Source organism: Natrix helvetica (genome assembly GCF_964273705.1).
Source record: "Natrix helvetica genome assembly, chromosome: 5".
NCBI classification, from domain to species: domain Eukaryota; kingdom Metazoa; phylum Chordata; class Lepidosauria; order Squamata; family Natricidae; genus Natrix; species Natrix helvetica.
Window position 1 is genome coordinate 115,516,526 of NC_138551.1, and position 27,197 is coordinate 115,543,722.

General features: G+C 48.3%; 1 protein-coding gene across 1 annotated transcript; it reads left to right on the forward strand.

Moving 5' to 3' along the window:
• Positions 1-1,230: 1,230 nt before the first annotated feature.
• Positions 1,231-25,877, forward strand: LOC309393316 (vomeronasal type-2 receptor 26-like; the record flags this gene model as incomplete). Its single annotated transcript, XM_081955354.1, has 6 exons — positions 1,231-1,457; positions 1,894-2,182; positions 17,747-18,541; positions 23,748-23,960; positions 24,544-24,670; positions 24,967-25,877. 6 exons carry the CDS (start codon positions 1,231-1,233, stop codon positions 25,875-25,877), a joined length of 2,562 nt encoding a protein of 853 aa, XP_081811480.1.
• Positions 25,878-27,197: the final 1,320 nt, after the last annotated feature.

The following is a 27,197-nucleotide window of genomic DNA, read 5'->3' on the forward strand; positions in this document are numbered from 1 at the left end:
TGGAAAGAGGCGGCTGAGCAACATGGGATATGGTCTCTCCCCTTCCCAGAACTCAGGAGATGGAACCTGGAGGGGGATTTTGCAGATCTGCTTCCATTCCCCAACATGAGGCTCTCCAGCTTCCTTCTCCCAAGAGGGGCTCCCCACTCAGTCGGGCAGAGTCCTCTCTGGCATCCCTGCAAGAGCCCCCTTGGCTGGCCTCTGCATGGAAAAGGGTGGCAGGGGAACATGAGATATGGGCTTCTGCATTCCCAGTCTCTGAAGATGGAAATTGGATTTTGTAGGTCAGCTTTTTCATCTGCAACATGAGGGTCCTCAGCTCCCCTTCCCTCCTTCCCTCCCTCCCTCTCCTTCCTCCCTCTCCTTCCTTCCTTCCTTCCTTCCTTCCTTCCTTCCTTCCTTCCTTCCTTCCTTCCTTCCTTCCTTGAGAGGCAGACTTGATTTCACCATCTCTTTTCACTTGCTTTTTCTAACTTCGCTCTGTGTTTCTGTCTCTGTGTGTTTCTTTTTAACTCTGCAAAGTTCTGGTAACTAGTTTTTCACTAAAGTTGATTCTGTTCAACAGACTGGCTGCACTATTGCATCAGACCTTTTCCGGTGATGCCCTTGAGCATTAGCTTTCAAATTAAATAATTTTTGGTTCCAACTCAGCAGGCAGCTATTTCAGATCTGTGACATACTCTGGTATTAAATGGCATCTGGGATTTTTCTCTTTAACCACAATGCCAACAAATGTCACATTTCTTTTTTTTTTCTTCAGCCACAGGTGCCGTGTATTCCCTCTGGGGCCAGTTTCAAGCCTGGAGACCCCAAACTTCTCAATTCTAGATGATGGATTTAATTGCATCTCTGCCTCTATTATTATGAATCACATGAGGATAATTTTCCTTTCATTTCCCTCCAGAGAATTTCCCAACAATCTTTGAGTCCGAGAACTGGTTGAATTATCCAGGGATCCTTCCTGAGAGGGAGAATTATGACAAAAGTGTCAGCTCTGCTCTTTGGCCGAATCCTCCAGGGGAGACTTTGGGCAGAGAAATATGGAGTTTAGGGACAGGCAGGGTCTGTGCTCTTGAATGTCCGTCTCTCTCCTTTCCAGGTGAAGCTGAGTGCTTCTCTGTGTTTCAATCAGGAAAGTCACTGGATCATATTCCACCTTGTGAATCCTTTGAATTATTCTAATTCTTCTTTAGAAACAGAAAAGGGATTCGTTGATTCGCCCCATGAATGATGGACCTCCTGCTTCTGCTTCTGATGCTGCTGGTGTCCCATCCAGTCTCTGGGAAGCTGAGAATGAAATGCCCGCAGAGTTTGGAGCACCAGGATGGAAAACGACCACAGAGCTTTTACAGCCCAGGAGACCATATCATTGGTATAGTTATCAGTGGAGAGGAAAAATTGCATACAAAGTTGCTTTTCAATGTGGCTCCTTCTCTTCAGTTTGTTTTCCAAGAACTGTAAGTCATTCAGGGTGATGGAGTTGCACTCCCTCCATTCTAACACTCTCCTTCTTTTCTGTTTTTTATTCTTCTTTATTCCTATATTGGGGATTATGTCTAATTTCCTGAATGATTTTGATTTCCATAGCTTCTCTTTTGTCTGATTTTGTGAAAGAGACTCAAAAAGGGGTCTGAAAAAAAGCTGAAAGGACTCAAGATTATTTTCCTCTCTCAGTTCAATCCTTGATTTATCACCTGAATAATGAATTTTATTTAAAGTAGTGGTTGAACCAGTTGTAGTTGCCATATCTCAGCCAATTTCCATATTTGTATAATTGATCATTGCTTTGGATCAATGTTGGTTTAAGGCTCAGTAGGCTTCTGGAGGATTATATATTTTTAAAAAAGTATTTGTTGTTGCTGTTCATTATAATAACACTTTTTTTAACCATAGGGACTTTTATGGTTTTTACATTGGCTTACGGTTTATTTTCAACATTCAAACGGTCAACAAGAATTCCCAGCTCCTGCACAATCTCACACTGGGCTACAACATCCACGCCAACTATTGGAGCACCTTCCGCACTTCAGATGCCTTGCTGGACATTCTCTCCACTGGAGAAGCCAATGTCCCCAACTATGGCTGTGGAAGGAAGGAGAACCTTCTGGCTCTTCTTGATGGAGCTTACAGGGAGATCTCCGTCCAGGCGTCAATGTTAGGAGGCACCTACAAAATCCCACAGGTTTGTGTGTGTTTTTCTCTATCTGGAAAAGTGAGTGGTGGGTGGTCCTCAATGGAACTACATCTACATGGAGGGAAAGAAGCAGTGGGGGACCCCAAGGTTCCATTTTAGGACCAGTCCTCTTCAACATCTTCATCAATGGTTTGGATGAGGGATAGATGGAGAACTCATCCCATTTACAGATGACACTAAACTGGCAGGAATAGCCAACAGCCCAGAAGACAGGCTCAAGATGCAGATGGATCTAGATAGACTTGAACCCTGGGCCTATCTAACAAAAGGAAATTCAATGTAGAGAAAAGTAAAGTCTTACACTGAGGCTAGAAAAACCAAATGTGCAGGTACAGATTAGGTGAAACCTGGCTCAATAGCAGTAACTGTGAAAGGAATATTGGAATCTTAGTGGACAATCTCTCAAATCTGACCCAACAATGTGTGGCAGCAGCCAAAAAAAGCCATTGGAATCCTAGGTTGCATCAACAGAAGGAGAGAATCCAAATCACGTGATGTATTAGTACCACTTTATAATGCCTTGGTAAAACCACCCTTGGAATTGAGCATTGATGGTGAACCTTTACAGCATCAACTGCTTTTGTCAGGGACACGATCTGGAAGAGGAGTTGCCCAATGCGTATGCCACTGCGCATATGTGCACCAGGCAGCTCCTCTTTCGGTTTCTGGTGCACACGCAGGTGATGATCAGCTGGCTGGTAGGCAACCAAAGACCAGCTCTTCCAGTTCCTGGCACTGCTGTGCACGCAAAAGCCAGCTGATCGTCACGTGCACATGGGCACCAGAAACCCAGAAGAGCAACTGGCAAGGCCACACGTGCCAGGCGACATGGCTCTGCGTTCCACTTAGCCCGAGCTAAGAAGCTGAGGCAGAGGGCAGCATTTCCCCCTCCTGGGGCCTCCGTACATCCTCTTCTTGGCCTCCCCGCCCCCCAGAAGAACTCTGCCGGCCAAAAGCTTTGGTCTTACTTTGTAGTTTCAGTCCGTGGGGCTTGTGAAGGTAAGGCCTGCACTCAGCCGGTGGGTGGGGGCCAGCAGATGGGCAGAGTGATTTGGGTGCGGCAGCCTCGTGGTCCCATGTGGGCTGGATTAATGGCTTTGGTGGGCTGTATCTGGCCACGTGGGCCGGGTTTGAGGACACCTGGTGTAAAGTCTCCTGCTAGAGCAGGGGGTTGGACTAGAAGACCTCAAAGGTCCTTTCCAACACTTTTATTTTGTTATAAGTTCTGTTGTATGTACATATGCTTAGCATGCTAAATACCTATTGGAACATGTTGATTTATACTGTAAAATAGAAAATGTGGATATTGGCATTTAATCTATGGAAACTGACAAGACTCTGAAAATTGTGGTGGCTGTTAGAACAGACAAAACTTCAATTAAAGACCAATCTTGGATTGTACTACTGACAAATTGTATTAGAACTTGAGGTCTCCTTGTTTCTTGTACAACTGGAGAAGAAGTTAAAAAGATTCCTCCACAAAGAATCTGGGCTATGGAAGCATTAAAATATGCAGCAGGACTAGGTTTCAGCCGGTACTGACTAGTACGGGCGCACCGGTTGGTGATATTTTGCATGCCTTCTCGTACCCGTTCTTCCGGAGTCCCCGTACCGGAATCCTCACCTCTTGTTCCTTCTTCAGCTGTTGGACAAGCCCACATGGCATGCACTGTCCTCTGCTCTTTGATGCCCGCCTAGTTTCCAATGAAGGTAGTGGGGAATCCATGCAGAGGGAGGAAATTGCATGGATTCCCTACTCCCTTCATTGGAAACGAGGCGGCTGTCAGAGGAGAGAGTAGCGAAGGCCGTGGTCTTGTCCTATGAATCCTCGCTTCCTGTTCCTTCTTTGGCTGTTGGAGAAGCCCACGGGACATGTGCTGTCCTCTTCTCTTTGACAGATGCCTGTTTAAAAACCCATTCCCACTTTAAAGTACCTGGCAACGGCATTTTTCCTTGGGGGGCTCCGCGGAACATCCCAAGATGGATGCCACCACATCTGTCCTCTTCAGGAACAGACCCTCTTTGGCAGGTCCTCTTCAGAAGGATGAGGCCCCCCTGGTCCCCCTCCCATTCCTCGTCTTCCTGCCCCCACGGATGGGCTACGGAGTCATCGCCGGCAGCGCAGAGCCTCAACAGCTCCCTGCCATTGGTCCTGCAGTTCAGGCCAGGGGCTTTGTTCACACTCTCTCCCCTCCTTTTTCCTCTTTTTATGCGCTTCCTGAAGGGTAGCTGCTAGTGACGCAAAATGACGGCTGCGACCCCATGCCATGGAAAACATAGGCGCGCACACACACTCACACAATTACAGCCCCAGAGAGTCTTGGAGGGAACCCTCTGTACAAGCCCGGGCAAATGAGAACAAGTCGTTACGAAGGCTCCGGGATGAGGCTCCAGAGGCAGCGGGGCAGCCAGGTCCCTCACCCTCAGAGGGAGGAAGGGCCATTTGGGAGAGGGGCTTTGGTCCTGCTGTCTCTGGCGAATAGGGCTTTACTGTCCCACAGCGAAGATTCCGTCCCTCATCCCGGAGCCTTCGTAACAGAGGGAACTTGTTCTCACTCACCCGAGCTTGTGCAGAGGCTTCCCTCCGAAAGACTCTGGGGGTGTAATTGTGCGGGGTGTGCACTTGCCTATGTTTTCCATGGCGTTTTTTGGGCCACTAGCAGCTACCTTTCAGGAATCACATAAACAGAGGAACCAGGCAGGGGGCAGAGTGGGAACAAAGCTGCTGACCTGAACTGTAGGACCGATGGCAGGGGACTCACGAAACTCTGTGCTTCCAGCGATGACTCCAGAGCCAATCCATGGGGACAGGAAGATGAAGAACAGGAGGGGGACCAGGGTGGCCTCATCCTTCTGAAGAGGACCTGCCAAAGAGAGCTTCTCCCCGAAGAGGGCAGATGTGGTCGAATTGGTCTTAGGATGTTCTGCAGAGCCTCCCAGGGAAAAATGCCGCTGCCAGGTACTTTTAATCATATATTTTGGTCCCATGACTGCAGAATGCTGCAAAAAACCATAAATGCAGGCCAATTATTGAGTGTCTCAAATGTGATAGGAACACTCAACAAGGTGACCACAGTATGTGTGTGTGTGTGTGTGTGTGAGTGAGTGAGAGAGAGGGACAGACAGACAGGGAGGGAATCAGAGAGAGAGAGACAGACACAGAGAGAGACAGCAGGGAGGGAGAGACAGACAGATAGAGAGAGACACACAGAAAGAGATACACAGAGAGAGTGAGTGATTAAGTGAGTGAGTGAGTGAGTGAGTGAGAGACAGACAGACAGACAGAAAGATACACACACATACACACACACAGTGACAGAGAGAAAAGAAGGGAGGGGAGAGAGAGAGATACAGAGAGAGAGACAGACAAACAGGGAATCAGAGAGAGAGAGACAGACACAGAGAGAGACAGCAGGGAGGGAGAGACAGACAGATAGAGAGAGACACACAGAAAGAGATACACAGAGAGAGTGAGTGATTAAGTGAGTGAGTGAGTGAGTGAGAGACAGACAGACAGACAGACAGAAAGATACACACACATACACACACACAGTGACAGAGAGAAAAGAAGGGAGGGGAGAGAGAGAGATATAGAGAGAGAGACAGACAGACAGACAGAGACAGAGAGAGGCACAGAGAGAGATAAAGACAGAGAGACAGGGAGGGAGGGAATCAGAAAGAGACAGACAGACACACACAGACACAGACGGGGAGGGAGGGAGGGAGAGACAGACAGTGAGAGAGAGACACATAGAAAGAGACACACACAGAGAGTGAGTGATTAAGTGAGTGAGTGAGTGAGTGAGAGACAGACAGACAGAAAGATATACACACACACAGTGACAGAGAGAAAAGAAGGGAGGGGAGAGAGAGAGATACAGAGAGAGAGAGAGACAGACAGACAGACAGACACAGAGAGAGAATGACTTAGAGAGACAGAGGGAGGGAGGGAGAGAGAGACAAAGAGCTACACAGAGAAAGAGACAGAGATAGACAGAAAGAGAAAGAGAGAGAAAGAGAAAGAAGAAAACAGGAGGGAAGGAAGGAAGGAAGGAAGGAAGGAAGGAAGGAAGGAAGGAAGGAGAACTTATGACCACAATTGAGCCCAAAATTTTGGTTGCTAAGCAAGAGCGTTGTTAAGTGAGTTTCACCACATTTTCCAAGTTGGCCATGACCACGCAGTCACATGACCACCGAGCCACTCCCACAAAACAGGCCACACCTACAGAATAGGTTCTAAAAAAATTTGAAACCCACCACTGACTGATATGCACCAATCCTCAAAAATTATAGTAGGCCCTTTATTGGAATAGAATACTTCAGTTAGCATTTGCACATGTTCATCTAATTGCAATAAATTGTAGGGGTGAGATACAGTAATATGACTTACATTGTTTATAGTTTTTTAATTTATTTATTATTTTCCACTTTTATGATTCAATCTTGCTAATATTCTGTCTTTAATATTTTAAACAATGTCTAATTAACAAATTATTCTAATGTTTTCATGAGAACAAGATTGGATTTATTAAAATATAATATTTTGGACTCGATCTGACCCCAAATATAACACAGCATTCTTCATTGTGCAAGGTTTTTGAATGCAGCTCAGAATCTGATAAATCCACAGTGAAACTCTGAAGACAAAGCTATGGATTATCAGCTTTTATTTCTGCAGAAAGCAAAAGACTGGATGACCTTTTTGTCTCGCAGGCAGAGAGAGAAAAACAGGCATGCACCAAAAACTTTTCCAAACATCTTACAGCTCACATAGCTTGCACAGAACGTAATTTGATATCACACAAATTTCATGATTTTTCTCAGTGCTCTGAAAACAATAGACTTTATAAGGAAAAAGAAATCCATTTTCTGGCATATAACTCAGATCTTTGTTAGGGAATGCTGAACACACATTTTAGGTTACAAGCAAGGCTACTTGGCAGAATCCACATTTTACTTTTCACAAGAAGTTACTTTGCTAGGCTAAGCTTGGCAAATCGCCTACAAGTTTTATCTATGTAGTTGGCACCTTAGGTTACAATGGAGCTTCTCTCAACAGCAATTTAACAAAAGCTGAATTAGGTTACACTCTATGTGTGCTCCAATCCAGTGATGGCAAACCTTTTAGTGACCGAATGCCCAAACTGCAACCCAAAACCCACTTATTTATCTCAGAGTGCCAACACGGCAATTTAACCTGAATAATGAGGTTTTAGTTTAGAAAAACAACTCATACACTATTAACGTCTTTTCTCTGAACCCCCCCCCCCACAATAACAGCGCTTTCAATGATACAAACACCTTTTTATTGAAAGGTAAACACTTGCCTTTGGCATGCTTTTGATTAATGTGACTTTTGCTGTTGAATGCAAGCTGATAATTTTTCTAACCTTGACTCATACTTTGTAAGTTTGAGAGCAACACATGCAGCACTCAGGTCATCTGTTAGTCCAGGGGTGTCAAACTCAATTTCAATGAGGGCCCCATTGTGGTTGACTTTGGAGGCCATGGTGGGCACGGCCAGCTCCCACTGCTGCTGTGCTCACTCTCCTTGGTTGCCCATGGTGTGTGCAGGAGGTCAAAGTATGTGGGTCAGAAAGAGGCCCACTCCCTCTTTTTACGAGACCTAGCTTTGTAACCAAAGCATCCTCAATGATAGGATGGAAGACCACCAGGAGAGGTCAGGAGGATGGGACAAGGAGATGGTAAAAGGCAACAGGGCTGTTGGTGATCGTGCTAAGGCAGGATTTACCTCACACCCTCAGCCTCTCTCATTATAATCTCCTTCCTTCCCTTCTTTTTCCTTCCCTCTTCATTCTTTCTTCCCCTCTTTCCTTCTTTTTGCTTCCTTGCTCTCTTCTCCTCTTTCCGTCTTTTTCTTTGTCTTTCCTGTCCCTTTTTGGATGCTCCAATGCAAAAGGGGAAACATTCCTTGCCTTGTGATCAAATGCCACTTTTGCTAGTAGTTTGTGGCCACTGAAAAGACTGAGAACAAACCAGGCTCAGTTTATTCCATGCTTGCATTTCATGGGGACAGACTACAGGACAGCAAAACTGTCAAAATGATGGCTCTGGTAGTTGATCAGAGCTCCTCTGTTTTTTATGTGCAACAGCTTTAGCATTTAAGAACAGAGCTAAGTTAGTTGCTTTTCTATGAATACATAATGATCCTTGAAAGATCTCTTCTGTAGGGACCTTGCCATGGTCTGATTCAGACTGGAAATATAGCAAAGGAAACTATTTCCCCAATTGCTTTGTCCTTTTTTCCCCACTGGAAACAGCTGTTTGCAACCCACGTGGAGGGGATACTTTCCTAAGAGCTCAGAATTCAAGGATACCAATGTGCCCATGACCACCACCAGATGGATGTGTAGTCCTCAATGGAACTGCATCTACATGGAGGGAGGTATGCAGTGGAGTACCCCAGGGCTCTGTTTTGGGCCCAGTACTCTTCAACCTCTTCATCAATGATTTGGATGAGGGAATAAATGGGGAACTCATCAAATTTGCAGATGACACCAAGCTGGCAGGAATAGCCAACACTCCAGAAGATAGGCTAAAGATACAGAAGGATCTTGACAAACTTGAACACTGGGCACTATCTAATAAAATGAAATTCAATGGTGAAAAGAGTAAGGTTCTACATTTAGGCAACAAAAACGAAATGCACAGGTAAAGTATAGGTCCGTGATGGCGAACCTATGGCACGCGCTGGCCAGCTGAGTTCACCTTTTTAAAAGCTATTTTTTGCCTTCCCCAGGCTCCAGAGGCTTTATAGGAGCCTGGGGAGGTGAAAAGAGCCTCCCCCGCCCCCCCCGGGAGGCTTCAGGGACTGTCCCTGAAGCCTTCGGAATGCTTAAAACCACTTTCTGAGCAAACCGGAAGTTCCGGGTTGCTCGGAGGGTCGTTTTAAGCGTTCCGAAGGCTTCTGGGACTGTCCGAGGCTTCCCTGATGCCTTCGGAGCGCTTAAAACAACCCTCCGAGCAACCCGGTTTGCTCGGAGGGTGGTTTTAAGCGCTCCGAAGGCTTCAGGGACTGTCCGAGGCTTCCCTGATGCTTTCGGAGTGCTTAAAACGACCCTCCGAGCAACCCTGAAATCACTTCCGGTTTGCTCGGAGGGTGGTTTTAAGCGCTCCGAAGGCTTCAGGGACCGTCCGAGGCTTCCCTGATGCCTTTGGAGCGCTTAAAACGACCCTCCGAGCAACCTGGAAGTCACTTCTGGTTTGCTCGGAGGGTGGTTTTAAGCGCTCCGAAGGTGCGCCTCCAGACAGTCCCTGAAGCCTCCAGACTTCAGTCCCTGAAGCCTCCAGACAGGGTAGCCCCTGTCCCTGAAGCCTCCGGAGGGCCTCTGGGGGGTCGGGGGAGGCTCTTTTCGCCCTCCCCAGGCTCCTATAAAGCCCCTGGAGCCTGGGGAGGGCAAAAAAATTGTAAAAATGGGGGGGTTCACGCATTGTGCGCGCATGCGCACTGGGGGGATCGCGCGTTGCATTACGGGTGCGGCACGCCTGTACTCGACCCCCCCTCCGCTCCCCCCACTTGTGGCACGTGAGCCAAAAAAGGTTCGCCATCACTGGTATAGGTGGTACCTTGCTCAACAGTAGTAACTGTGAAAGGGATCTTGGAGTCCTAGTGGACAGCCATTTAAATATGAGCCAGCAGTGTGCAGCAGCTGCCAAAAAAGCCAACACAGTTCTAGGCTACATCAACGGAGGGATAGAATCAAGATCATGTGAAGTGTTAATACAGCTTTATAATGCCTTGGTAAGGCCACACTTGGAATACTGCATTCAGTTTTGGTTGCCACGTTGTAGAAAAGATGTGGAGATTCTAGAAAGAGTGCAGAGAAGAGCAACAAAGATGATTAGGGGACTGGAGACTAAAACATATGAAGAACCGTTGCAGGAACTGGGTATGTCTAGTTTAATAGAAAGAAGGACTAGGGGAGACATGATAGCAGTGTTCCAGTATCTCAGGGGTTGCCACAAAGAAGAGGGAGTCAAACTATTTTCCAAGGCACCTGAGGGTAGAACAAGAAGCAATAGGTGGAAACTAATCAAGGAGAGAAGCAACTTAGAACTGAGGAGAAACTTCCTGACAGTTAGAACAATTAATCAGTGGAACAGCTTGCCTCCAGAAGTTGTAAATGCCCCAACACTGGAACTCTTTAAGAAGATGTTGGATAGCCATCTGTCTCAAATGGTGTAGGGTTTCCTGCCTGGGCAGGGGGTTGGAGTAGAAGACCTCCAAGGTCCCTTCCAACTCTGCTATTGTATTGCATCTCAGGGTGGGGAAGGCCATGGGGGTCCTAGTGATAGAAGAGACCCTCAAGGCCTCCCCAACCCACTAAGATACCTCCTGTTTCTCCCTCCCTTCCTGCAACAAGGACTCACTTACTTTCCAAACCTCTGTCTCCTCTCTTGTTTCTCGGCTTCTTTGCCTTTGAAGAAGGGAGAGGAGAGTTGGCTGGGAAATGCTTTTTGTGCCGAGAATGGACGCTCCTGGGTGCTATAATATTGTGCAGATTCAGGCACCCATCTTCTTTGGCAGAGTCAGGGATCCAGAAACTTTCATTCTCAGGGGTGGGGAAAGTGGTTACCTGCAGGTCTCCTGCTCCTCCCCTCCCCCCAACTACTTTCCACTTAGCTACTTAATGAGGCTTCTTTGTCTCAAGGAGCAGCAAATGGGGCCAGACAGAGACAGGCAATCCAAGTGTGCTTGGCAGAGAAAGCATACTTCAGCCAAGGCACCCAAACTGCTGCCAATGGTGTGGGCGACAGCTGAGCATGCAAATGGGGCCAGACAGAGACAGGAAGGGTAAGAGAGTAATTTGTGTGTGTGTGTGTGTGTGTGTGTGTGTGTGTGTGTTTGTGTGTGTCAGAGAAATTGTGCTTCAGCCAGGGCACCCAAACTGTTATGGCCAACACCTGAGCAGGGAGGCAGGGTGTGTGTGTACTTTCATCCCCATTCAAGCAGGGCCTCTTATTTCCTCCCCAGCACAGTCGGGGCATGCAGGCTGCTGCCAACTAAGCACCATGATTGCCCCTCCCCAGCCAGACAGACAGCCCCACCTGACCTGCTCCCTGCCGGCTCCTGCAAATCCTCGCCATTCTCCTCCTCCTCTTCTTCTTCGTGTGGTCGTCCTCCTCCGCCCAAGTGGCAGTGGGCTCCACAGGACAGGTTTTCATTTCTGCCCTGGGGCAGAAAACTCTGGTGGGCTGGAAGTGAGTGTGAATGGCCTGGCTCTCCAGTGCTTCCTGGGTCAGTTGGAGGCTTCCTTCAGCCTTCAGACAGTTGCAGGGCTTGTTTGGGGGTTTTTGCTTCCAGGTTGGTGCAGGAGGCTTTCCAGGGCCAAAATGGAGGGAAAAAAACCTCTGTGCTTTCTGCAGCCCATTTTGGCCCTGGAAAGCCTCCTGCACCAACCTGGAAGCAAAAAATAAAAAATAAAACCCCTGCAACTGTTTGAAGGCTGAAGGAAGCCTCCAACTGAGAAAGCACTGGAGGCCCAGACCATTCACTTCCAGCCCAGAGGAGTTTCCTGCACAATGTGAGCGCGCGCACACACACAAACACACACACACTACATACTCATGCATCCCTCGCCATGGCCCTTGGCAATTTTAAAACCCACCATTGTTAGCAACCCACAAGGAGGGGATTGTTAGATTCGGGCAACGAGAGAACAGACTGCAGACGATAGGGACAACAACAGCTCTTTATTTAGTAGTAGTAGTGATCCCGCTTGCTATGGGGTCGAGTAGCTCCCCTTTTATAGGGATCTGGCAGACCACCCGACCAATCAGAACAACCCCTTGTTCCCGCCCTAGTGGCGGACCTGAGTGGAGACTTACAGCGGTTTATGCTAATATCTAACACCCCTCTCCTCTTAGATGGAGTGTTCCGGTTAGTGACAAAGTCCTGTAAGTATGCCGGTTTCTGCCTTGCTCGGGTGGACCTACGAAGTTCGGGTTGCGTGGGAGCGGGCGTGAGATCGGAGTGTTCCTCTTGTTCCGTAGAGCTGGCTGGGGATGGTAGGTTCCCCTCGCTGGGAGGCTGCTCTGCTCTATCGTTGATCTCAGATTCCACCTCAGGCTCCGTGGTGCCGTAGTCATCTGTGTTTGGATGTTCGGGTTGTTGCATCGCTTACTTTCTGTTCTGACCCCCCCTTTTGTCACCAAGTCACTCCAAGACACACAAAGTCTCTTCCAGATGTTTATTGACATACAGGTTCCACCTTGGCAGCAATCCAGCCTGCCAAGGTCAAGATAGCACTCTGGGCAGCAATCCAGCTACCAAGCTCCAGATAATCACCTTAGCAGCACTCCTGCCTGCCAAGGTCCAGGGAACAGATCGGCAGCAATCCAGGTAAATCCTTTGGCAGCAATCCAGCTTGCCAAAGTACGACACAGATCTGAGAGCTTCTCCAACTCCAATGATCAGTTGATTCCTGCAAAGGGTGTGTCCACAAGCAGTCCCTTTATAGTCTGGAGAGGAGTCTAATGATCAGCAGCTGAGAGCCATTATCTCCTATAATTGCTCAATTGCTCCTTGCGCCGGGAAGCACGTCGGTAACGAGCATCTAATAGCTCACTGCTGATATCTGACTCACTGTCCTGTGACTCCTCCCCACTGCTCCAAGGCATGACATCAGGAGCCCCCTTCCTTTGGCTTTCACCACTGCTCCATGCCTCAGGCGCCTCCTGGTGGCCAACCAGCCTCTCTGCGCCCTGCTCAGAGTCGGAACCCTGTCCAGGGTCCTCCTGAGCCGACTCCGAGGGACCCTCGCTGTCGGAGTCTGGTGGCAACTCCAACGGCTCCTGCCGGGCCACAACACTTTCCTGCGGAATGAAGTCTTCATTTGCTGATCGTAGGTTGGAGTGCGTTAGGCGACCTCGGAGTTGCTCTATGTGTCTTTTCCAATTTCTACCGTCCTCTAATTCCAACAAGTATGATTGAGGGCCCGTGATACCAATTACCCTTGCCAGAACCCACAGTGTTCCCCCTGCATAGTTGTGGGCGTATACTGAATCCCCTATGCTAAAGTTCCGAATTTTGCTTGTGGAGTCTGGGGGAGATGTGGCAGAGTAATTTGGGTGAAGCCGGTCCAGGTGAGACCTTAAGCGGCAACCCATGATGAGTTCAGCGGGGCTCTTTCCCGTCGTGGCGCTAGGGGTAATGTGTTGGATTAATAGATAATGGTCGATTCGTGTTTGCCAATCACCCGGGCCCATCCTAGCGAGGGCCTCTTTTGCAGATCGCACCATTCTCTCCGCCTGTCCGTTCGACGCCGGGTGGAATGGCGCGACGAGGGCATGCCGAATTCCCTGACTTGCTAAAAATGCTTCGATTTGCATGGCCGTGAATTGGGGCCCGTTGTCGGAAACCAGGAGGTCGGGCAGGCCATGTGTGGCGAAAAGACGCCGTAGTACCTTGATGACTGCCTCTGCCGTGATTGAAGTCATCAGGACTACTTCCAACCATTTGGAGTATGCGTCCACAACTATTAGAAACGTTTGCCCTTGCACTGGCCCTGCGAAATCGATGTGTATTCGCGACCAGGGTGCTTTTGGTTTGTCCCATTCCGTAGCGGGCGCTTCAGGGGGGGCTGGTCTGGACTCCTGGCATGGATTACAAGTGGCTACCCATTCCTCTATCTCCTTGTCCATGTTCGGCCACCAAACGTAACTCCTAGCTAGTGCTTTCATCCTTACGATCCCTGGATGCCCAACATGCAAAGCCTCTAATACATTTCTCCGCAGTTTGTATGGTACCACAACTCGATCCCCCCACAATAAATAACCTTGTAAAACTGACAGTTCATCGCGCTTAGACCAAAACAGTTTGAATTCGGGTCCCGCAATCCCTTTGGGCCACTCCCTCCATACCCAAGTTTGTACTTGTTTAATTACGTTATCCTTAGCAGAAAACCTAGCAACGTCCACAGAAGAAACTGGCCCTGAGTCCAAACAGTCAATCAAAAGTACCGGTATCTCTGGAGTGGGGTCTGTTAACAGTTCCGGTAACGGGCAACGGTTGAGTGCGTCTGCATGTCCTAATGTGGAACCCGGTCGATGTATCAGTTTGTAGGAATACGCAGCCAGGAAAACAGTCCACCTGGTCATGCGTGGGGATAGGGAGACCGGTGTGGGGCGGTTTCCCGCCAGAAGACCCAGCAATGGTTTGTGGTCTGTTATCAGTTCGAAATCGCGGCCGTAGAGATATTCGTGAAAACGCTTGACTCCAGCCACAGCGGTTAACGCTTCCCTGTCCATTTGGCTGTAGTTGCGTTCCGCCGATGACAAAGTCCTTGAGTAGAACGCGATGGGGGCTTCGTTCCCGTTTGGCATTCTGTGGCTGAGTACTGCACCGACGCCGAAAGGTGATGCATCGCAGGTCAATATCAGTGGTAGAGTTTGGCTGTACTGGATGAGTAGAGAGTCGGTCGTCAGCAGGCGCTTGACGGCGGCGAAGGCAGCCACCTCGGAACGTCCCCAGGTCCATTTCGCGTTCTTGGCTAGGAGTCGGTGTAGCGGCTCAGCGACGGTAGCTTTCTGTCTTAGAAAAACGCTGTAGAAGTTAAGAAGTCCGAGGAATGCCTGCAACTCAGTCTGATTTCGTGGTGTGGGGGCGTCCTGGATCGCCTTAATTTTCTTCGATGTTGGGTGTGTACCCAGTCCATCGATTCTATAACCAAGGAATTCTACGCTAGGCACGTTAATTTGGCATTTTTCCTTTTTTAGGCGGAGACCCTTTTCTCTAATTCTGGCCAAAACAGTCTTGACACGTTTTATTAGTTGCTCCTCGTTTGCAGCCGACACCAAGAGGTCGTCGAAATACGGGACGACTCCTGGTATGCCCTGCAAAAGTCGTTCCATAACGCTTTGGAACAAACCCGGAGCAATGCTTACGCCGAATTGTAACCGGTTGCATTTAAAAGCACCCCTGTGCGTCACTATAGTTTGGGCCTCCGCCGTGGCGCTTTCCACAGGCAGCTGCTGATACGCTTGTGCCATGTCTAATTTTGCGAAAAATTTTCCTGGCCCCAACGAGTGCAATAGGTGTTGGACTACGGGCACAGGATATGCGCTTTGTTGTAGTGCGACATTAATTGTGCATTTATAGTCTGCGCAGATGCGGACTGACCCGTCTGGCTTAACTGGGGTCACAATTGGGGTTTCCCAGCGCACGTGATCCACCGGTTCCAGGATCCCTTGCTCTACTAGCTTATCGATTTCTTTGTCAATTTTAGGGCGGAGTGCAAAAGGCACTCTTCTAGGTTTGAGTCGGATTGGCACCACTTTGGATCCAAATTGAATGATATAGGCTTTCCCACATACTTATCAAGGCCGGGGCTGAACACATCCTTGAACTCCTTAAAAATTTCTTCAGCGCTGCTGTTCTCCACGGCGTTGATTCTGGTGAATTCTAGCCCCAGGGCTTCGAACCAATCCAGTCCCAGGAGGCTCTGTAATGGCTCGCTGGCGACGGTCACGGGCAGCTGGGCTATGATGTCTTTGAACTGGACCCGAAACGTGCCCTGACCCACGATGGGGACCCTGTTCCCCTGGTAGTCCCGCAGCAGGATGTCTGGTGTTCGCAGTTGGCGCTTCTTAAGACTCAGAATTGCCTTTTTCATGGCTGACCATGAGATGGTCGTCAGGGACGATCCCGTGTCAACTTCAAGCTCGCAAGGGGAGTCCTCCAGGAGGACAGTGAGTTTCAGCTTTTTGGGCCGCTTTGTGCGGACCTGACCTATTGTAGTGAGATAGGTTCTCAATGGTTCTCTCTGGGTATACTCTCTCTCGGCTTCTTGGGAATACTCTCTCTCAGCTCTCTGCGAATACGCCCTTTCAGCTCTTTGGGGATATTCTCTCTCGGCTGACTCCCTTGGTTCTCTCTCTGGGCGCCCTTTGTTTTTTCGCCAAGCCCCTGGGTTGGGCTTCTGTCGGCGATACATTTGAGGCTGCCATTGTGTGGCAGGGACTTCACTCCGGCACACTCTTGCGATGTGCCCCAGTTTGTCGCAATGCGAGGAAACAACGTTCCTGAAACGGCAGGTAGACCGGGGGTGGTTTCCTCCGCAACTTGCGCAGGGTGGCAAACGGAATTCGGGTTTCCCCACCGGTCTCGCGTGACTGCTCCGCATGCGATGACTGTCTTCGGATTCGTTGTCCTCGGTGTCTTGATCGGCGGCCTCATAATGCACTCTGGCTTGTCTGGCTCCCGCTTGGATCGCGCTGTAACTGCGTTGTATTGTTTCGGAAGATCTGTCCGCTGATTCAGAAGCTCTCGCCTCGTCTAGCGCAATTTGCAGGCTTAGGTTGGGTTTGGCCAACAAACGTTTTTGTAACGAAATGTCTTTTAACCCGCATATGAAGCGTGCCAGGATTTGCTCGTCCAGGTCCCTGAACACGCAATGCGTTGCTGCTTTTCGAAGCGCTGCAACGTACTGGTTGATGGATTCTCCCGCCTTCTAGTTCGTCGTGTTGAATTCCTGGCGGCGAACGTGGCGGGAAGGTTTTGGCGCGTAATGTGTTTGCAGCGTCTGTTGTAGCGCCGTCCATGTTACTGCCTGGATGGGGGTTGGCTCAGAGAGATCCCTAGCCGTTTCAAAAACCTCTCGACCGCAGTAGCTCAGGAACATATTCTTTTTCCGGTACTCCGGTACTCCTGTGAGATCGTTTGCCTCAAGGAAGCATTCGAATCTCAGCATGTAGGATTCCCAATGCTCAGCGATTGGGTCGTATGGAGTTGGTGGAGCGTGCATCGACATCTTGTCTGCATTCGAATTTGCTGCGCTGAGATGGCTGCCGGGATTTCCGCCGAATCCCGGAGCTGGATTGGATCTGTAGATTCTGGAGGTGGCTTCTTCGTCCTATCTGTCTCTCTATCCCATCCTCGTCACCAATGTTAGATTCGGGCAACGAGAGAACAGACTCCAGACGATAGTGACAACAACAGCTCTTTATTTAGTAGTAGTAGTGATCCCGCTTGCTATGGGGTCGAGTAGCTCCCCTTTTATAGGGATCTGGCAGACCACCCGACCAATCAGAACAACCCCTTGTTCCCGCCCTAGTGGCGGACCTGAGTGGAGACTTACAGCGGTTTATGCTAATATCTAACAGGGATACTTTCCTAAGAGCTCACAATTCGGGAATAATGGGGGGGGGGGAACCCTGCGCTTTCCATGCCCCATTTTGGCCCTGGAAAGCCTCCTGCACCAACCTGGAAGCCAAAAAACCCCCAAAACCCTGCAACTGCTTGAAGGCTGACGGAAGCCTCCAACTGAGCCAGGAAGCACTGGAGAGCCAGGCCATTCACACTCACTTCCAGCCCACCGGAGTTTCCTGCGCAATGTGAGCCCCCCCCTGCATTCTCACGCGTCCCCCGCCCTGGCCCTCCACAAAGGCCCGAAAACCAACTGGCCGGCAGGAGGTGCGCCTGCATGTGGATGCTAGTGGAGCTGGGCTGGGGCGGCTGGCGTGCCGTGAGAGAACGCTCTGCATGCCACAGGTTCCCCATCATGGCTCTAATCCTTTCAATTCCTTTTTCAGATCAGTTTTGCAAGAGCTTCAGAGGCTCTGAGTGATAAAAGTCGATTCCCCTTTTTCCACCGGATGAATCCCAAAGAAGGATTCCATTACCCAGCAATTGTCCAGCTGCTCCTCCACGTCAGATGGACCCTGATTGGCCTCTTTGCTTCAGACACAGAAAAGGGAGAGAATTTCATGAGGACTTTTACTCCTGTGCTTGTCAGGAATGGAATTTGTGTGGTTATATCACAACTGTTCTCAACAACTGGATATACTGCATACCTCAGGGATTCCCTCTCTAAGTGGAGACAAGTCAACGTCTTTGTTCACTTCATGGAATATGATTCCATTTGGGACAGAATTCTTCCTTTCCATTTAACACTTATGCGTCTCCCAGGACCCATTGAAGGGAAAGTCTGGATCCTCACAAATTTTGCAGCATATCCAATAAACAAGCGCAGACTTCTCAAATACATCCATAGTATTTGGCTCTTTGGTTATCTGCCAAAAGAAAGGCCAAAAGATTCTGCCTTTAAACCCTATTACTTTGTGGAAGTAAAGATTAAAGATTATTATTTTCATTGTTCTCTTTCAAAGAATGTCTTTTCTGTCAAAGGCCGCAGAAGATGCAACCAGAAAGCCCCACTGGAGACCCAGGGGAAAAGGGACAGAAAAGGGTTCCAAAATGACTACAATCGTTACAGTCTCATGAAGACTCTGGTCCAGGCCATGAATGCTGCCTATTCCTCCAGATCGAGGAGAAGAAGGAAGGAGGATGAAAAGATCTTGGGGTCTCCAAGGCTGCAGCCGTGGCAGGTATGGGGGTCCCGATATGGATCCATTAATCTTAGATCCTTTGGAGGAGGAATCCAGAGGAGAAGGAGGGGAACCATCTCAACAGATCTGGCCAATTTAATTATTCAGGGAATTAATGGTTCCAAAGAGTAGATACCATGTAATTTTTTATATTTAGCACTGCTAATTGGAAAATGCTGTATTCTTTTTAAAATAAATTCTGTGGGTTTGTGATTAGCCTGGTGGAATTCCACCTTCCTTCCGTCCCCATTGCAGGTGGGTCTGTGTGCAGCTGGACAGGTAGCTAAGCCCCCCTATTCTCCTCCAATGAAAGGGAGCCTGGCGTGGATCTGGATGCTTTATTGGGAGAAGAGGGCAGGTGAAACTGAGGAGATGCAGAAAGTGGAAATCAAATATAAATAGGAGATAGGCAGCATTAACTAACAGCCAGCAAAGAAGCAGCTGGAACCTCTCAAGTGATGCTCCGTGTGAGGGACGGAGGCCGTCTCCAGAAGACCAGGGGTCTCGGTCACAACGGCTGCTTCCGTCTTCTCCAAAGGCTGACAGAAAATGGAGTCTGGCTTCAGACCTTATAGTTAGGCTTATCTGCCCCTGGCCACTAGGTGGGGCTAGAGCAACAACAGCACAACAGTTATCGTATTTTTTAGAATATAAGACCCACCTTTTTCCCTCAAAAAAGAGGCTGAAAATCTGGGTGCATATTATACATCAAATACAGCATTTTTTTTACCTCCTGAAGCCCCACCCCCTTCACCAAAATGCCGTGCATAGCCTTATGGAGGCTTTCAGAGAGCTCCTGGAGGCTGGGGAGGGCAGTAATCAGCAAAAAATGGACCGTTTTGTGTCCCCCCCAACCCCCAGCAGCACTCTGTAAGCCAACATAAGGCTATGCATGCAATTCTTTTGACAAAACAACGGACTTGTTTTTGTGAAAAACAGGTCATTTTTTGCTCATTTTTGCCCCCCCCCCATCAGGATCACTCTGCAAGACCCCCCCCCAAGGCTATTCATGACTTTTTTTAAAGGGGGGGGGGCGTTTTCACAAAAACGGGCTGTTTTGGGGAGGTTTGCAGAGTGTAAAAACTTTCCCCCCCCTCTTGGAAAGCTCTTTAACTGGTTGATGAGAATTGCATTGATCAAGTGCTTTGCCAGCAGAAACAAAGTCTTAGGTGCTGCAGATTGTCAGCGATTTCCTTCTCCAGCACATGGATAAATACACCTGGAAACATCTACCTACCTACCTACTCTCTCTCTCTACCTACCTACCTACTGTATTTCTCTCTCTATCTCTTTTTTTCGTCTCTCTCTATCCCTCTACCTACCTACTCCCCCTCTCTCTATCCCTACCGACCTACTGTATTTCTCTATCTCTATATTTCTCTGTATTTCTCTCTCTATCCCTTTATCTAACTCCCTACCTCCCCACCTAACTACTCTCTCTCTCTCCCTACCTACTTACTGTTTTTCTCTCTCTTTCTCTCCCTCTTCCTACCTACCTACTTTTTTTAAAAAAAAGCCTCTTCAAAACCTTGGTGCGTCTTATACTCTGGTGCATCTTATACTCCGAAAAATATGGTACATGTTGTGGCATGACAACCTTTATAAATTAGGAGGAAACCCTGAGGTCATCTAGCCCAATCCCTCCTCTCTGCAGGAATTCCAGTTCAAGCTTCTCTGACTGATGGCTGCTCAGTCTTTGCTCTCAGACGATCCATCAAGAGGAGACTGAACTTCTCTGCTTTATTAGCTCAGCTCTAAAACATCTCATCCTTTTATCATATTTTCTCTCTCATTCAGCTAAAATCTCCTCTCTTGTAATTAAATTCACTTTTTCCATGTCTGACACTCTGGAATAAGAGTGAGCGGATCTTACACTCGTGTGTAACAGGAGTCAGTTATTGGAAGAGGGTTGCATCCAGTGGTGGGATTCAAATCTTTTTACTACTGGTTCTGTGGGCATGGCTTGGTGGTCTTGTGACTGGGTGGGTGTGGCTTGGTTGTATGACTTGCTGGTCATGTGATTGGGTGGGCATGGCTTGGTGGTCATGTGATTGGGTGGGTGTGGCTTAGTGGTCATGTGATTGGGTGGGCATGGTTAACTTGACATCACACATGACAAGGTAGATACCTCTCCTTGCGTCAACTACATATAATTTCCCTGTCTATTTATTTACAACTACTGAACATCTAAAATACACAATTGAATCCTATGTATAAATTCCATATGTGTACATACATATTACATAGTTTAGTGTGTAAAGTATATATTGTATACTGTATGTACACACACACACACACACACACACACACACACACAAACACAAAGCTCTTCTAAAACTATACACATTCAACCTCACTTATTGCGTTTGGAAAAACACACCCAGAGTCCACTTTCTGCCACACATTTAACTATAACTTCTGCACGTTAGAACATTACACAGGCCTTCAGATGTTCTTCCCTAGCCTGCACATGACTGTTAGAGCCAGGAGATGTCATGGATTGAGTAAAATGTGGCAAAGCTCACTTAACAACACTCTGGCTTAGCAACCAAATTGTTGGGCTCAATTGTCATAAGTCAAGGACTGTCTCTGCCTTCCTCTGCATGGCAGCCTTGTCCTAGTAAACTCCTTCTCCTTTTCTGGCAATTTTCCTCTCTGTTAAAGGCACCAAAATAATCCAGAGGATATCAGGTCTCCTGCTGGAGCAGGGGGTTGGACTAGATGACCTCCGAGATCCCTTCCAATCCTAGATTGCTGTGCTGTTTCAAAGAGTCTTCTGGAGCCTTCCTTCCTCTCTTCTTTTTTCTCTCCCTCCCCCCCTCCCTCCATATATGTATATATACATCCATCCACCCATCTATATCTTATTCACTTTCTTTTCCCTCCCTCCCTCCCTCCCTCCCTCCCTCCCTCTCTTTCTTTCTTTACCTTTTATTTCTTTTTTCTTTTCTTTCTTGTTTCTCCCTTCTTTTTCTTTCTCTCCCTTTCACCCTTTCTTTCTTTCTCTTTTATCCCTTCCTTTCCTCCTTTCAAAGCTAGGAGATCCACCTGAAACAAAAACTCATTTGGATGAAACCAGCCATTACATATACACACTCTTTCTCCCTTCCTCCCTCCCTCCCTCCCTCTAACAACCATCTCTGTGCCTCGCCTCATTGTTTGCTTTTAGCGGCAGGCCGATCACCAAAGTCCTTTCCAAGGGTGCTCTGGGGATCCCCCCCCCAAAAAAAACCCAGGTTGCTTCTGGAGGGGGCAGGCAGATGGGTAGCATTCCCCTCTCCCTGGGTGCCTGCAGCCTCGGAGCCTGCAGCAACTCCCGGCCCTTGCACAGCAAAGGCAATGAACAACTTCTCACTCGCCAGAAGATTTTCTTTAGTGTGGAAGGGCCCAGAGTTGCTCCACGGCTGCAGGCACCCAGGGAGGGGGGGGTGGGGATGCTGTCCATCTTCCCTCTCCCAAAGCAACCTCGGAGGTTTTCAGCTCCTCTGCAGAGGCATTTTTTAAAAGAAAACCTCCCAAAAGCCACAGGATCCGGAGCTGCCAGTCTCCAGTAAGATGTGCATCTCGTGGCCTGGCCCAGCCCATCCCCTGCCCCACCCCACCCCCCCAAATTGCACCTCATTGTGAGCGTCTCTCAGCCATTGTGTGCAGGGAAAAACCTTGCACAGTAAAGAAAAACTTCCCAAGAGTTTGAGAAATTGTTAATTACCTCACACTCACAAGAAGGTTTTCTTTACTGTGCAAGGCTTTTCCCTGCACACAACGGCTGAGAGACGCCTGCAGTGGGATGCAATTTGGGCCCACCCCTCACCCCAAGGCTAGGCCCATCAACCCAATAAGACTCAATAACCCAGGGGTTGCTCCCTCGACCGGCTCCACCAAAGATCCCCTTCATCCTTTTTGAGTCGGTCTGCTTTGCCGCCCGGTGAACAACTGAGCCAAACCGCTCCTGCCAAGCAGCGTCCCCCACCTCCCCGTGTCCAACCGTTAAGCCAACCGATGGTTAGGTAACCGGAGCCAACTGGGCGCAAAGTTGGGTTGACAATGAGCCTCCGAGGTCTCCCTCCTGCCTGCTTGCCCAGCACTCGCTCAGCTGCCCCCTCTGATCCCCCGGCTGGACTCAGCCACTCACCGGCGACTGGAAAGTGAGGTCATCCACCGCCTTCTTGTCCAGCACTTGCTCAGAGACCTCCTACCCTCCAGCTCAACCCCCAGCCTCCCCCCCCCAACATCCCCCATGCCTGGGCACAGACACTCACCGGTTCTTTCTTCTTCTGTTTCCAAACTAAGCCCCGGTTGGTTGGTTGGTTGGTTAAAGTGCGCTTGGATCCGAAAGCTCCATCACTGGAGGCTTTTAAGAGGGAGAACTTTTCGGCTGCCAGCTGGCAAAGAAAGCTCTCAGCCATGACCGGCGCTGCTGTGGCTCCCGCAGGCTGGGTGGACAAAGGAGCAGGTGGCGGCTGCGGCCTCAGTCTGACACGAGCTGAGGGCCTGGTCTGGGGAGGTGGGGAGTGGCTCGCCCAGGCAGCTACTGCAACAGCAGGGCTGGCTAGGTCCCACCCCGTGTGTTGCACCCCCCTCCCAGCTTTCGCCCATGCCTCCATGTCGTTTTTGGGTGTGCAACACGCGGGAGATCCTAGCTGCAGTTTACTCGTGAGCAACATTGGCCGGGAGAGGCAGGGAGAAAGGCCAATGGGGCTCACGAGTAAACTGAGGTTTCTAAGTGGGATCGAGCCAGGGGTGGGTTCTGGCTACCGCTACTGCCGGTTGCTCTGCACATGCACAGAAGCCAAAAACAATATGGCCGAGAGAACCGGTTCAGGGGCGTGGCCACCCTGGGTCGCTGCTGGTTCCAGCCACCCAGGCCACCAGGTTACTACCGTTTCAGCCAAACTGGTCGAAACAGGTAGGAACCCACCTCTGATCTGGAGCTGTTTTCCATCAGGATTACAAGGGAGAAGATTAGCCTGACAGATTTCTTCTTGATCAACCCATGATTTCTGGGAATCAATCTGTTGTTTTCAAAGAGTTTATGAATAATCTCTTTTTTCTCTGTTCATTTTATTCATTCACTTATGAAGATTATGGCAGTATTTGCATCCTATTTAACCATATTTGGAGATGAGACAATTGTAGAAGAAAGATTCAATGTGGGATAAGAAACAAAGTTTTCTGTTTTTCATATTCCTGGATGTTCCCATTCTAGTTTCATCCCTTTCTGGAGAAGAATGAATTTTGGAATATTTCTCACTATAAACTGTACTTGGACCAAAATGGAGAGATAGCAGCAGATCTGGCCATTTGGGGCTTCTTGGTTCTCCCCAAGGAGGGTCCCAGAAAAGAGGCTCTGGCACTTTTTCAAGAACAGAGACTTTCTATCAGACAAGATGCTCTTTCACGGCTAAAGTTGCTCAATAAGGTGGGATAAAATTTGGTGTCTTTTCTCTGTTTTCCAAAGCATGAGGTCCCATTTCAAGTCGGCAAAGCCTATAGTCTCCAGGGTGGTTGGCCTCCCATGCCAGTTGGTGTCATCTAATGGAAGTTCTTCAACAGATGGGACCTAAGTGGAGGGGCTTTAGCATGTTTTATGGAAACCTTTCAAGATGTTACTGGTCAGAGGTTTCTTTCTTCATCACAGTTTTATTCTATCTTTAAAAAATCTAATGGAATAAAAGTTTCCTAAAAATTTTATAGTAAACTTTATTCTCAGTTTAATATGAATATATCATCATACTTAAATCTTTTTTTCAATTCCATCCCTCTAGACTATTAAGTAGAAAAGTACCTTATTGCAATGTTAAATTCCAAAAGGAAAAGGAAGGAACTAAATAAAGAATCTGCCAGTTGTTCTACCTCCTGCATCTGTTTAGAAGTAGTCAGAGATTTCATATTTACCTCAGTGAAGACCAGAGGCTACTTGTCTCCATCCATTTCTACCTCCATTTCCCATGGACGGAGAGTCCTAACATCTTTTCTTTGCCATTCCTTGTTCTTCGGCTCAGTCCCTGCCTGAGTCCAGATGTGTGGAAAGCTGTCGTCCTGGATTTGTCAAGAGGGCTCGAGAAGGAGAGCCAGTTTGCTGCTACAACTGCATTCCTTGTCCGGAGGGGACCTTCTCCACTCAGGAAGGTGGGTCACATTGGAGGAAAGGAAGTGGAACTGATTCATTACATACATCAAATAATAAAGTTTGGTTCTGAACATCACACAGGAAATTATTTGGGTCCCAATTCTTCTCTCACTTTCATAGACAATTAAACAAAAAATTATTTTTTAAAAAAGTCTTATACTTCTTACCATCTCTCACTAGTGGTACTAATAAATGTGTCCTAGACAATATCTCCTGGTATCATTGTTGTCCAAATAAGGTATTTCCTGAAAGGTAAAAGAAGAGAATAGTAAGGGAATATGGTTTTTTTTCTCAGATGCAGGAAAATGCACCAAGTGTCCGGATGACAAATATCCAAATGAGGACAGAATCCAATGTATCCCCAAAGTTATAACCTTCCTGTCTCATGAAGAACATCTGGGCATCATCCTGGTCTCTTTTGCCCTGCTCTTGTTCCTAACTACAGGCCTTGTTTTAATTGTCTTCATTAAATACCGAGAAACTCCCATTGTCAAAGCCAACAACCGGGATCTCTCCTACATCCTCCTGGTCTCCATCCTGCTTTGCTTCTTGTCTTCTACTCTCTTCATTGGTCAACCAAGGAAAGCCACCTGCCTTCTCCGACAAACAGTCTTCAGCATCATCTTCTCAGTTGCCATTTCTTCTCTCTTGGCCAAAACCATCACGGTGGTGCTGGCTTTCCTGGCTACAAAACCAGGAAACCGAGTGAAGAGATGGCTGGGGAAAAGCTTGGCCAACTCCATCATCCTTTCTTCTTCTGCTCTCCAAATTATCATCTGCTCCATTTGGCTGGGAGTTTCTCCCCCCTTCCCTGACTCTGACCTCCACTCCCAGCCTGGAGAGATCATCCTGCAATGCAACGAAGGGGCTGTTGTCATGTTCTACGTCACCCTCAGCTACATGGGCTTCCTGGCTGCCATCTGCTTCACGGTGGCTTTCCTGGCCAGGAATCTGCCTGGGGCCTTCAACGAAGCCAAGCTGATCACCTTCAGCATGCTGGTCTTCTGCAGCGTCTGGGTGACTTTTGTGCCCACCTACCTGAGCACCAAAGGGAAATACATGGTGGCTGTTCAGGTCTTCTCCATCCTGGCCTCCAGTGCTGGTCTGCTGGGCTGCATCTTCATCCCCAAGTGCTACATTATCCTTCTGAGGCCAGACCTGAACACAAAGGAGCATCTCACAGCCAGAACAAATGTAAAAACATGAGAAAAAACACCATGATATTTAAGAATTGTATAATGTCCATTTATTTGAATGAATACCTGAATTATTTCCACTTAGATAGTATGCAGGAATCAAAGAACATATCTAGATGTTTCCAAATGGGAAATTGTTGAAGGATTTTAATTCTTATAACTGCCTTCCTTTTCACCTCAATAAATCTTGCTAAAGAGAACTCTGCTAAAGTCATTCAGAGGAATTTGTTGTTCACCAACAGCCAATGAATTTGACACCTTTTAAAAATCGTTTTTAAAAAAAAGATTCCTATGGACAGCACTAAAAGTGTATGTGTGAGAGAATGAATAGGAAAAGTGGTAAGATGGATTCTATGGGAGCCAAGCTCCAACTACCATGTTATTTGATAATCTCCATGAGAACCATTGGCCATCCCACCAAGCCAGAGAATGTGGGGGCCTCCAGGTCCTCTTGCTTAGATGTTCTCATCCAAGGAGACTTGCTTAGTTCACCTTTCCCATAGTTGCTCCTGCCCTGTTAAAGAAGCTTTTCTATGAGATCCACCATCCTGTCTCCATCCTGTTTTTTGGGTGATAAGGACAGTAGAAACATCCGGTTCTTTTCCCCATGGTCCAGGTTGAGACTGGAGTCCAGAAGATGTGGGTGGAGAAACCCCACAGGAGAGTCAGACTGCATCCTGAGGAGATTGGGCTCCTTGTGGCTGTACCAGGTGAATAGTTGCAAACAGGAGATCGGGTGTGTCTCAAACTCCATCAGAGGAAAGAAAGAGGGTCTCCCTCTCTTCAGGTTAAAAGCCCAGCAGTGCAACTCTTGAAGGTCTGACCTGCTGGGTTGCCCTCAGTCATCTCAGGCTGCTTCCAGCCCCAGAAATAAGCCCTACCAAGAACTCAGCTCCAGGCTCCTCAGAAGCTAGCAGAAGGGGAAATTCTTATTACAAGATCCTGAACATCTCTGGAGATAAATTCCAATGGACTATCAGCCAATCAAGGTAGTCCTCCATGTATGACCACAATTTCTGTTGCTAAGCAAGGCAGTTCTTAAGTAAGTTCTGCCTCATTTTACAACCTGCTTGCCACAGTTGTTAAGCAAATGAGCATGGTCATTAAGCAAATCTTAGATTGCTCCCATCTTCCTTGTTGGCCTTTTGTGGAGGGTTGGAGGTTTCTTCTGAGTGGCTTCTCCAGAGCAGCAAAGGCAGGAGAAGACCCACAAGTGGGAGGTCGCCAATCAGGATGACTCATTGCAGGGGATTCTTCCTCTTTCCTGGAACTGATGAAGGAGACCTGAAGTGGGAGAGGGGAAAGAACTCCTGGGTGCAAACATAGAGTA